The sequence below is a fragment of the Acanthochromis polyacanthus genome, chromosome 7, assembly GCF_021347895.1.
Source record: "Acanthochromis polyacanthus isolate Apoly-LR-REF ecotype Palm Island chromosome 7, KAUST_Apoly_ChrSc, whole genome shotgun sequence".
Classification (NCBI taxonomy): Eukaryota; Metazoa; Chordata; class Actinopteri; family Pomacentridae; genus Acanthochromis; species Acanthochromis polyacanthus.
This window is the reverse complement of record NC_067119.1, coordinates 31,394,247-31,407,477: the sequence shown is the minus strand read 5'-3', so window position 1 is coordinate 31,407,477 and position 13,231 is coordinate 31,394,247. Positions and strand designations below refer to the sequence as shown.

The 13,231-nt window shown below is 39.0% G+C and overlaps 1 protein-coding gene across 1 annotated transcript in view; it reads right to left on the bottom strand.

Moving 5' to 3' along the window:
- The window catches only part of arvcfb (ARVCF delta catenin family member b), a 158,593-nt gene that overhangs the window by 63,910 nt on the left and 81,452 nt on the right, over positions 1 to 13,231 (bottom strand). Inside the window, 1 exon segment of the mRNA XM_051951034.1 lies at positions 9,859 to 10,042. Coding sequence (XP_051806994.1) covers positions 9,859 to 10,042 — 184 coding nt within the window.

The window sequence follows — 13,231 nt, the reverse complement described above, 5'->3', positions numbered from 1 at the left end:
GAGTGAGTTTGGGGTCAGACAGACAGAAGAGTTTTATTGTCAGCTGTTTCAATTCCAGGAGTCTGTCAGGCAGCAGTTGCCTTATGGGAGGTTTATGGAAGGTGCATCTGTCAGAGGAGACAGTGAGGGCTGCTGGTGTCTTCGGACAGGTTATGTAGCGGTGTAATACTTAGCTTTAAGTAATGTTTAGAGCACTGATTGTTATTGATCTACGAGGCATTTTACCATCTGTTATTGTTCTGTACGTGAATAGGTTCATAATTACATCAGGAGACATGGAAAGTTGTGCTCATTCTGCTTCATAAGACTATTTCTGAAGATGCCCATGTAATTCCAATAAAAAATATGGAATACATATTTATAAAGGTCATTTTCTCAACATGAGTTTGTTCTCAAACCAGAAATCTTCATTTCAATAGCTCTTACTCATACAAAACCTTTCTTTTTATCAATGATATGAAGGTTTTCACAAAGGGGTCAGTTCATTTATCACTAATAACACGATATACAGAACATTTTATTCCTTAAAACAGGGTAACAATAATTTTCCCCCCACAACTACATATTTAAATATAACATCTTTCAAAAATTGTAATACAAAAAAATCATTGTCTTATTGTAAGTGGAGAAGTTTCAATTTTGATAAGTTCTAGTCAAAAATGTTAATCTATTTACATCTAGTGTCTCCCTTTAGGTAAATAAACTCAGGGATATATTAAACAGCAAGCAAACAGCCACTTCTCACTGTCAGTGAGTTGAATGAAGGAGAACTGAGCAAGTATAAAGACCTGAGCAACTCTGGCAAGGGCTAAATTAATATTGGCCAGATGGACGGAAGGACATGTGGAGTGCTTCTGATAGCAGTGGTGAGTATCTACCAACAATGCAGATGACTTCATCTGAGTTGCCCACTGGGGGTAATATCTTCATTCAACTGGCGCATCTAAAGTTAACATATTGTACAACTGTGTCACAAATCCTTGACTGAGCCAAAACATTTTCTTTCCTCCATTCACCAGTAGATTCTCTGCCAATGACACGTACAACAAAATGATGTTTCCCCTCATGTTTTGAGGGTCAAAGAATACAGAGAGAATGTAACAAAATACAATGACACTGCAGATCGAACAGAAACAAGGACATTCTTTTTTCTGTAGCAATCAAGTGCAAAAATGGCAGAAATGTAGTTCTCATCAAAAGCACTACTTCTTTCATTACTAACCAGGAAAACAGTTTTTCTGGACATTGTTGCTTCTCAGTGTGCAGTGGCTGTCGTTCAGACAGAAAATGGGAAACCACAATGGACCAGAGCCATTATAGAGAGTATTCAGGCCATCAGACTGTAAATGTTTTTCATTTTGGTTGCAATTTTACAAATCCAAAAACTCTGTTGTGTCATATCTTGTTGTTGAAGGTTAAAAGAAAAAGTGGGTGTGCATTAAGAGATCAATTTGTGTCTTTCAGTATCTGCCCAGGCACTGACAGCCCGTCACTGGGATCTGGGTGTGTCCATAGTGTGTCTGCTTTATCAGATGGAGTGTGGGTGTGAAGGTCACTCAAAGTCATTTGGCCATCCGAGGACAATAGAGCAGCTGGGAGGAATAGACTGGAGCAGGACTGATGGAGATGGATGGAGATGTGGCTGACCTCTGCTTTCAGCTTGCAAGGTCAATGGCAGCATCACAGGACCATATGTGTACCCTCCGGTTGGGTATCCTTTCGGTTTTATCGACTCTGATCCCACTTGTGATTCACTGTATTGATTTAGCTTCTTATCTCATCCTTATTCAGATTCTTCTCATAATGTCTGTGTAAAAACAAGAAAAAAAAATGCACTGGAAGCGAAATCCCAGTGTGTTATTGGCAGATTTAAGGCGCCAGCAACACACTTTGTCAACCAGTCTCATCATTATATTGTTAGGTGTTAATTATCTGGGAGAGTGAGTTGATTATATCGTAGGTACTGGTGTAAATATTCGGTTGACATCACTTTCAGTTGACAACAGAGGTCATATTCATGTAAGTAGACTTGCAGCTATCACTACAGGTATGTCAGGTTTATCCATCCTTGAAGCATTTTGTGTGGCTCTGGTGAATGAACTCCACTTTTATTATACTGCCAGCAAAGCTCTGATTGAATGGCTGTTGTATCAGCTCAGGAAACATCAAGTAATGAGCACAAAGTAAAACATATTTGAATTGACAAACAAATCTGTGATGTGAGTAGGAATTTAAAGGTGTGGGAACTATTTGATCCTAGCATAAAAAAACCTCCCTCCTGCCATGCAAAAATCAAACATCTGACTCCTTAGTTACTTTTTTCATTACATTTATCAACAAAATGTACTTGAAGCAGGGCTTTCCACATGGAAATGGAGCAGTGAGCTAGTGGGCCCTGCCCCTCCTCCACACAGAGAAAGAAAATTGGCCAAATGCCCAAATTTGGGTTAATATACACTGATCTTAATTAGTGCATGTTTTAAAGAGTTCCGTACCTGACTGTAAACACACGGTGAAGACTTGCAAAGGAGAATTAGGCTTCATTTAGCCAACACAGCTTGTAAACAGCTGTTTATACAGAACCACACCTATTCCTGAGTGATCTGACTTTTTTCACTGTAAGGTTTATCAAGACATGCCACAGTGACTGTTAATATACTGTTTCGCAAGAGGCATAAATTAACCTTATATTTAATGAAAATAAATGTTATTTTAGGAAATAACACGTCTGCTGTAGCCTAAACTATCGTTCAAAAATTTAGGGTCACTTAGAAATGTCCTTATTTTTAAAGAAAAGCAGTTTTTTTCAATGAAGATAACATTAAATGAATCATAAATGTAGTCTAAACATTGTTAATGTGGCAATTAACTATTCTAGCTGAAAACAGCTGATTTTTAATGGAATATCTCCATAGAAGTACAGAGGAACATTTCCAGCAACCATCACTGAGTTCTAATGCTACATTGTGTTAGCTAATGGTGTTGGAAGGCTAACTGATTATTAGAAAACCCTTTTGAACGAAATGTTTGCATGGTAGTGTATGTGTTGACTTTGAATTAAATTATTTACTAAATAAACTATAACAAAAATCACTCTATAATAACAACACGTGTGAATCCCCTCATTGAAATCATATGACTGTGCTAAAAAATTCCACATCTAGTCATCTCCTTCTCTAATAATGGGCAGTGTCAATAGAAACCATTCACTGATTTAGCAAGTAGTTCTTCTGATAAGAATGTCCCTTGTCTTTGCAATTAGTGCAATTCCGAATGTGTGTGTCACTTATTACCACGTACCTATTATGACTGATTTTGTAAAGAATTGCTTGTAGATGACTTAGCAGGATGCAAGTCCTGACCTGACACTCATACAGAGCATGTGGGGGTCAGACGGACAGACAGATGGCCACGTTTCTATCATCATGCTCAATTTGTTTTGAAGCAGATGATAGTATTTGTAAAATGTGCACGCATAAAGAAACACACCTTGTTAATAAAAACTAAATATCAAAAAGGAATATCATAAAGTTGCAGCTGAATTTAAAGGAATAGCTGGTGAGAGCTCTGTTGAAGCAGCAAAGCACTCTATGCAGACAAACAGCTCCTCTAAATGGTTTACTACCATACACTGAACCATCAAATTGTAATTACTGATGCATTAATGTGTGTAAAGCATTTTGGGCCAATTGATTTATAGAAATGCGTATTGTTTAATGGGGTGTTTTATATGCCAAATCCTACTTTGTAATGTAATTATAGCTGTCAAATGCATTTGCTTAGTAAAATGAATACTTTCTTGTAAATATAATCAAGTACCTGAAGATTTTGGAATCCTTCAGTAAACACACTTAGCCACAGACCAAAGGACATCAAAGATTCTTTGTGGATACACCAAGCTGCAGGGAATTGGTCATGTTTCATAGAGTTTTCCCTATGTGAAATTCCTCTTGCACACTAATTAAACTTAACTGCATCTTCATTGTCTTTTGTTTAAGTAGTTAGAAAACTAAACACCATCTCTGATCAAGAGCATAGTAAACACGACTCATGTGCATGCATTGATTTGGATGGATGCCCAGTATAGGGTCAAAACCGTATGAATTAATTTGTGTAATTGCAAAGCAGTTACATTCTTCTTCTTTTATTCTGGGAACATTTCCGATTCAGAACCAGCTCTTGTTTCTCAGCCTTGTTTTCTAGAACACCAGCCTCCCACCCTCAACACCACCAACACAAACATACACGCACTGCTTCCTTTTCAATAAGCCCACAGCGTAAACACAGTAAATAAGCAGGCCCCTATCGACAGAGGAGCCCGTTATAATAAAACTATTCCCGGCTTTATTGAGGTGTAAGCTGTGTCTCTGCTGGCGTGAGTAAACAGATTCTCCCTGGCATCAGCACTTCTCCCCAGTGCACAAACCCTGCGTCTAGGCAACTGTGGGCTTAGTTATAGTTACCATGGAGACACATTCTTGTCAGCAGGACCTGCATCAAGGGTCAGAGGAGTGAGAGCGGCGGTGAGACACTGTGATATGTGACAGAAATTAGATATGTGGAACCAAAGGTGAGAAAGCGTGGATACAGTGTAGGGTTAGAAAATCTATATTAAATACACAAAAGAAAGAGTGAGTACGACAAATAATGAACGAAATCATGAGAAAGACAATGAGAAACAGCAAGAGGTGGTGAGAGCAGTGTTCCCACTGTGGCCCTAATGTAGAATTCCATGACTTCTCTATGACTTTCCTCTGCTATATCTCAGCGCTTTCATTTATTCCCTCTTGGTTCGTTAATGCTCCTCTTCAACTCAGCAGAAAATGTTCTAAAATTACAAGCAAGTTTCCACACTGTGTGAGAAAACTCGCTGGAAACAATCTAATGCAATTCAATAATGTGTGAAATACATTCTGCTACTTTTTGTCTGCACAGGATTTGGATGTTATATTGTTCTGAATGTCAACCAGCACACCGCAGCGTCTAGCGCAGGAGGAGCTCTGGATTATGGTCTAGACAGGCTTGGCCAGCCCGGGAGGAGATGTCACTGCCAGAAACCCACATACACATTCTCTGTGTTTCACTCTTTACTACAGTCTGTCAGTCTGAGTCGAAGCCAAAATGACAGATTCGCCGGGGAAGGTAGAAGAGAGGAGATACGCAGAGAGGGGAATCTACTGGGAGGGTAATAACAGGAACTCAAGATCACTGCACTCAAGTTTCACTGAGGTTTTGAGGATTTTTGCCTGACACTTAAACTGCCTTCAGTTTGACTATTAGCTATTCAGGTGACGCTGTGCCACAAAACATGCAGAGTGCATAATTATTTTTTTTTAAAGGCTTTTAGGCTTCCAAACTTCAATGCAGGTTTGCAACTAATGACTTCTCTGGGTGTAAATGAATCTTCCAGTTTGATTTCTTTGAATTCAATAATCATTTGATAAAAGTCTCTTACAATTACCTGAAGCCAAAAGTGACATCTTCACATCTTATTTTGTCCAACTGACAGTCAAAAATTCAAACATGCTCACCTTACTGTCATGTACAACAAAAAAAATGCATCAAAGTCTGAATATAAAAACTGAATTTTGCAAAATTTGTTTTTGAAATGACAAACTGATAACCAAAATACCTGGAGATTAATTTTCTGTTGATCACAACATCTACTAATTGACTAACTGATTCAGGTGTACTCTGCTGTATTGATTGTAAGCTTTATTTAGTGACACCTAAACAAAGAAGACATTACAGTTTCTCCTTCTACTACTCACTGTCATCTCTGTAAAGCTTAGAATATATGTGTTTATGAACTACTAAGAATAAAACAGCGATTTAATTAACATGAGCCATGTCTGACATGGAGGTGACACTTAGAGCGTGTCTGTGAAGATTCTCAGTCATCCAGGTCACAGTAGATCTAAGCGCTACAAGTCCAGATGTCTTTGTTTAACACTTAGATGTGGCACTGAAAGTATTAATCCGATGACTGTTTTATCTTTGTGCAGCTACGTGTCAACAGAAACAGAATGATAACACAATGAGAACATGTTATTCAGCCGCTTTGAAGCACTCAGGATCACATCCACCCACAGCGTAGTCACTCTGTGAGGTAAAGAATAAGGAAAGCAATACTGACTTTTAATGTGGAACATTTCATTGTTAAACCTGTGATTTATGTCTGACATATAGTACATTCTACATCACCAAGTGAACTGTAGTCACAAAGGCATGTTAAGTGCACTTTTAACCAAGGTTGTTGTAGAGCAGCAGAGCCACGAACACATTAAATCTCTTAATAATGGACATGAGTGAGTTTCTCTGCAAGTGGTGCTATATATGTAAGTCCAACTAACTGAGTCTAAATGCTGTAGTTCCTATGTGGTGATGAGGGAGCTGTTTTTACTTAATATTATCTTGTGATGTGACATTTCACAGCCTTTAATCAGCGCAGGTTTACAACAAGGGACAGGTGCTGTATATGGTCCAGATCTGGAAGGAAGATGGGGCTGTAAATGCTCACAGGGTTTAAGAATCAGGCTAATTCCTGGGTTGGTTTTCTGTGGTGCAGACAACAAAGAATCTGAATGGCCATGAAAATCATGATGTGAGGGATAATCTCCTTTACAGTATTCATCCTTGACAGTTTGGTCAATATTTGTGCAATACTTTTTCACTGAAATAGGAAATGATCTTTTAAGATGCATTTTCACCTTGCATTTTTTGCACAAAGTTACTTTTTCATGGTAAATATAATCTTTTTTTATTTCCCCTATGGCTGTTTATTTGTAAATATAAAGAACTATCAGGGCTAGGCTGTGATTCGTCCCAAATTCCTGATGTTTCTGCTATTTCTCTTGCTAGTCTTGCTATTCCTCATGTTTCTTGTTGCTCGTCTGTGTGTGTGTGTGTGTGTGTGTGTGTGTGTGTGTGTGTGTGTGTGTGTGTGTGTGTGTGTGTGTGTGTGTGTGTGTGTGTGTGTGTGTATAGATGTGGCTTAGTACAAACCATCCAACACCCCTGAGGTTCATCATTCCTGTTCTCCAGCAGTATATCTACCCCGGCCACTTCCTCCCACTCTCTGCTTACATTGTTCAATTAATCTATGTGGCACACATGCTATAGTCAACAACCTGACTCTGACAAGATGCTGTTCTTTGTATGTTTTAAAATCATGGCTACACCTTTCTTCTGCCAGCCAACAACTTCTCCACATCCCCAACCTCGGCCTCCATTTTTCCATTTTCTCTAAAACTCTCAGCCTCCACGTCTCACAGTTCAATTGGTTAAGTATTTTTCATGTTTTGCGCTTGAATAAATTCAACGGCTATTACAGCTTCATTGTGAACAACTGACTTTAATAAAACAATCTGAAACCGCCAGTATGGCTAAAATTTTGTTAGGTGGAACTGAAGTGATACAGCAGTTTTCTGCTGACTAGCAGGTTCAAGCCAAACCAGCGTCTTGCAGCTCTGTTTTATGAGCAGTGAGCGATGTAACTGGCTCACAAACACCATTAAGGTCTTCTCAGTATGTGTATGTGGAAAGTTTAGACACACCTTGATTTTTAAAGCAAATGGAGCAGAAAGAGTCAGCAGAATGGCCGTGTGAGTCACCCCATAGTTAACAGTGAAGTATGTCAACATGGAAATGGAGAAGTTAAATCAATTTTAAATGACTGACCTACGGGCTCAAGGTTTCTACTGCGGTCAGAGAAAACAGTCAGAGGAGATCAGTGTGACTCACTCATTCCTGTTCATTGATGACAATGACCGCAGCTCATATCTAATGCCTAAGGTCAGCTTCATTCAGAAGTGATGTTTTTTATGAAAGTGTGCATGTTGTTTTATTACAAACAAAAACGCATTCAGCAAACACTAAACAAACATACTGACTTGTTGTCATGCAGCAACAATTTGCACAGTGAGGTTACTTTACCTTCACTCGGCTTTAACAAGCTTGAGACTAACCTTATTTGTGCAATAATTTAATTCTAACTTGTTTAGCTTGCAGATAATGCTTCTTATTGGCCAAGCATACCGTGCTACCGTGGTAACAAAGTTACTCACTCAGTATTAGAGTGACAAGGGATGAGCAGAGGAACACAGGACAAACACAAGAGTAGATAAATCTCCTCTGAAGTGATAACACGCCGTATGTGGCAGCTTGGAAGTTTGAGGCAAGTCATAAATAGTTTTATGTTTTCCCAAAGTCAGAGATCAAAGTCACCCAGCCATCCCGCTGCAGAAAGACATCCAACATACTTCACATTCAAACAAATACAGACTGGCATGGGAGGAACACAGCATCTGCTGCATCATAAATGATTTTAGTACCTAAACAGCTTAAATCTGACCCTGACCAAGGGCCAGCCTCATATACATCACACCTGTCTCCTTCTGCAGCTGGTATCTTTGTAAAAACAAACTTATGAGTGTTTTCTTTTTGCCATTTAAAGCCCTGGGTATGTAAGGAGAAACCTCCATAAAGCCCAGCATGGCCACTGAAATGTGTCCACATACTGTAAACTTACATAAACTTTAACCTGAATAAATTAGCCATCTGTCTCCACAGTTTTGCCTAATGTCAGTCTTTCTTTCCCTTAAAACTGGCTTTACCCGAAAGCTCTCAATCTGCCTGAGCTCCAAAGAACAGATTCCAGGATTACACATTTTAATAAAAACAAGCCAACATTTTTACTGATAAATTTTCACATCCAATATTTGGGAGTAATTGTTGAACTGTTTTCTTTTTCTTTTAATAATCAGGAGATCACCTAGAGCGGGGCTGCAACTAATTATATTATTTCCTAATGCAGATTACTCCAACATTTATGTATTAATCAGTTTGACTGTAAAATATCAGAAAAGAAAAGTGAAGTCGTTTCTCACAGATCATGGTAAAATTTTTGTCCACCAATTATGAGTACAAAACCCAACGCTATTCAACTTACTCCTAAACCACAAGTGAAAAAGAAACGCATCAAATCCTTATATTTCTTATTTCTGCATGAAAAAAAACCCTTAGAAATTGTTCAGGAGAGCTTGTGAAACAATCCCGTCTTATATGACTTGACAAGTTATAAATAAATATTGCTGTGGAAAACAAGCTGTGCAGTGGTTTCTGGAGTGCTGATACATCTACAGATGTTAATATGAAAGCACCAAACCATAATTATTTTACCACATTTTCAATTTATGGAAACTCTAAAGCAACAGTGATTTACTTTATGTCTTTCCGTAATTCAAACTCTTATAAAAGTACAATTACAGTCATGTATGACTACACCAACCAATCAAGTTGCACTTTACATTCATGTTTATTCAGACTTGACATTTGGCCTTTTGGATAAACAAAGTCATCTCTTCATCATTTTAATCTATTAGATTTTGGTGTGAATTTTTGTCATACTGAGTGCATGAGTTCTTGAATCATGGTCAAAAATGTGTTTTATGAATTCACAGTGACCACAACAACTTTGACCAGCTCATCCTTGAATCTATATTTGTGCCAAATTTGAAAAAAAAAAATCCCTCTCGGTGTTCCTGAGAAATTGCAATCACAAGAATCGAATGTACAACCTAAAAACATAACATGATTAAGAAGGTAAAAGACTGGCCTGTAAAGAGCAAAAATGACATCATTTTCATCCAAACTTCTTCTCGTAATGCCTTTGGCTGTGGGATCTGTTCATAGAATCTATTCCTCACATTTTCCTACTTTCAATACATCTTTCAAAACTCTTTGATTCCTTTCAGAAATCATATTTAAGGAATAAATAAATGTGTCTAAAACTGTTTCACAATATACCGCTGAAGGATGACTTGATCAGTGTATGAACCACTTCAGGGCAAACCCTACCTGAGGCAGCCGGAGGTGTTTTTGAACACAGTGGTCCACTCTGCATCACGCGGCTTCGAGTCCTCGTTGGGCTCATGTTCCCAGCCCGAGTGAGGGATTATAACCTCGTTGGTCATAGTCTGCAGGCCGTGGTTGATTATCACCATCTTCAGGGGTTCATAGGATGACAGATTCCACAGGGTTCCTGCAGGGGGAAGGAAAATAAAGAGGCATATTAAGAGGATGACGATAAGGAGGGAGGAGAGCTGATTTGAAAAAAGGATTATGAGAAAAATAAGGAGGATATAAATATATAAGGAAAGAGATATCAAAGAAAAGATGGGGTAAGGGTGGTGTAGAGAAGATTTTGCAGAAAAATAAAAGAAAAAAGGGACAAAACAGGGAGAATGAGAGAAAGAATTAGAAGAAAGATGTGGCAACATGGACGACAAAGGAGAGGAGAGTGGGAAAGAGTGATCCAATTTAATGACAGCTGTATAGCGGGACATGAAAGAAGCATTCAGTGTAGACTTTAAGCTTGCAATAAAAAACAAATTTAGCTTGGCAGTAAACCACATTTTAAAGAAATAACAGAACAGAATTTGGTGTTCATTTGGAAGTCATGAAGCCAACTGGCCATATTGCACTGTATGAAAAAATCACTGTAACACTGTTTTTCTCCCATGAGAGCTTAGCTGACTACCACTATGTTCAATAGAGTTTCTAGCAGCCTTATCATTGTGATATTTCTCTAACATTACCGTGATATTTCTACAGCAGTAGTACGGTCACAGTGACCTTATGATATTTCTGGCCATTTCTCAACTATTGCACATCGTCCTAGTAATGCTAATGGGATAATACCACTTGAATCTTAATGCATACATATTCTACAGATACTGTGTGTATATAAAATCAGTGAATATGAGCTTTTCTGTTCATACAAACAGCACACAGATAGACTGCAAGGATCAATCACCTCTGTGCTCTCTTTTCTCCTCCAAGCAAAAAGCAGCAGATAGAGCATTTTCAATGTGCCTGCACATCTCTGTAAAAGCCAGCCTATTTTATACTTCTGCAAAAGAGGTAAACTAAATTGAGCTGGGGATGTGTATCCTGAGGTTTCACAAAAGAGAGGCAGGCAGACAAAGCAGACAGGAGGGATTTTTTTTTGGCAGCATAGCCAGGCAGCCAACCCCATGAAAATAAAATGCTGTGTTAGAGCATTAGCATCAGATGGGTTTTCACTCAAACACATGGAGGCTGCAGAGCGAGGAAGCCGTCAGTTTGATGAGAACAGAAATTTTAGACCAAAAATAATAACAAAAAAACTCATTCTCAAGTCCATGTTAGATGCATTTCTGAGTTTTTGTTTTCATCAAATCAACCCTCGGGTGTCTGTCTTTCTCTCCTATCATTTACTGCTGCTTTTCAATTCTCCTTTCACATCCAGGCCTTTATCTGACATTTCTATCTGCAGTGACTTGCAGGCTTCTAGATTTTCCAAATATTAGATTATCTACATCGTATATGCTGTATTCACAGTAGAACACGACCGTTTCTATTTGTTTTGGAGGATGTAAACATGAGGTGTAATGTTGCTGTGGATTCAGCGCGTTCCGCTGTGGGCTACAACTTGAACCCTGTTTGTTTTCCTGCCTACATTTGTTTACATTTTGGCAAATTATGTAAGTATCCTGAATTAGCTATTAGCAGTCCCTGTTTGCAGTGTACTTCTGAATGTGGTGAGGGCTGGAGCTGGATCACTTTAATACCTTAAGACTGAATAAATTCCCAGGCAATGTCTGAGGAAATAAGGCGTCTTTTTTATGATTAAGAGAGAAGTTGAACGTGAAGACGATGGATGTTTATTCATGGTGGACTGCTATGTTAAGATAAAGTTGAAAATGTTTGTGCCCCACTGAATCAAAACATGCAAATTGTGTTTTGTGTCCTTCATATGTTTTTGAAGCAAAGGGTAATTGCTGCTAAAGGATTATATTACCTCACTTACCTCCATGAGCACAGTCACTGCTGCCTATAAGTGTTGATTGTGTTGGTGAATGGGCCAAATTAGCAGGAAAAACCAAAATAACTACTATTCTGTTGTCTTAAAAAAACAGCATGAATCTGTCCTTTTCAGCTCACACAAGATCTTTGCCTCCCCCCCGGCGTGCCTCCCTCTCCCGATCCAAAGGAAGGAACAGCTGGAAGCGAGAGCATTAAGACTGAACACATGCTCACACATTCATGCACATTCTTTAGTGCTCGAAGAAGCTAGCGTGCACGTCTAAATGCACCGATACAGTTGTGTGCACATATTCACAGACACCCACTGTGTGTGATTCCCTCTTGCCCCATAATAACAGGCCATTAGTGGAGCAATGAAACTGTCATACTTCCTGGCCCTGTTCTTTAAAACGCTTTCTGTACATTTCCAGACGGTCAATATTTCCTATGTTAAATCAGGCTCTCAGGAAAAAAGTCTCAGCGGAGAGGACCAGGCTAAAAATAACTCCAATCCTTCTGGTGTGGTTGTGCCTTCAGAAAATGTGTCTCTTTGCCAAGAAACATCCATCCATCCATCCATCCATCCTCTATACACCGCTTTATCCTCACCAGGGTCGCGGGGGATGCTGGAGCCTATCCCAGCTGACTTGGGCGAACAGACAAAATAATAAAACTCGTTAGACGAATCCACATACTGTGCTCTTTGTGTTTTAAGTTTGACTTCAATTCACTACATTTGCCACTTTACTCCTGTTCCATCACATCTCTATAAAAACGGAATTATCTCCCCAGGTGCAGACACTGTACCTCCACTCTCTCTGTTGGTGCAGTTGGTGACTAGACCGACTTCTGGTATGTCAGAGACGGCTGGGCTGCAGTGTTTGACTGAGGAGCTATTAGATGTGTAAGCTGTGGCATGGCTCCACACTGAGCCACTTTTAAACAAATCCTAAGTAATGCAGAGCACTGTACGCACACTGGAGATTAAAGACAAATTTGTATATACACGAGTATGCAGAGATTACTATAAAGAGATTGTGTTTATGGGACTTTAAAAGATTTATATGTTGTAATTTACATCCATTCATTAATCTCTCCATTAGCCATGGCCGCTTTAAAGCTGTGGGGGTGGGGGGGGTGGGGGTGGGGGGGGTCTATCTCGGCTGACTCTGGGCATAGTGGAAAGGGTGCCGGTCCATCTATGTGGTGATTTTACTATTTTACTCTCAAATCTCTTCAGAGTTTCCCAGCTATTTGGAATTATGGACAAGAGGATAACGTTTTCTAAATTCGGTTGGGCTTCTGCAATTTTATGGCAACGCTGAAAAAGCATTAACATGAATATTTTCCATCAATGCATTGTTTTTTTAAAGATACTTTTTTG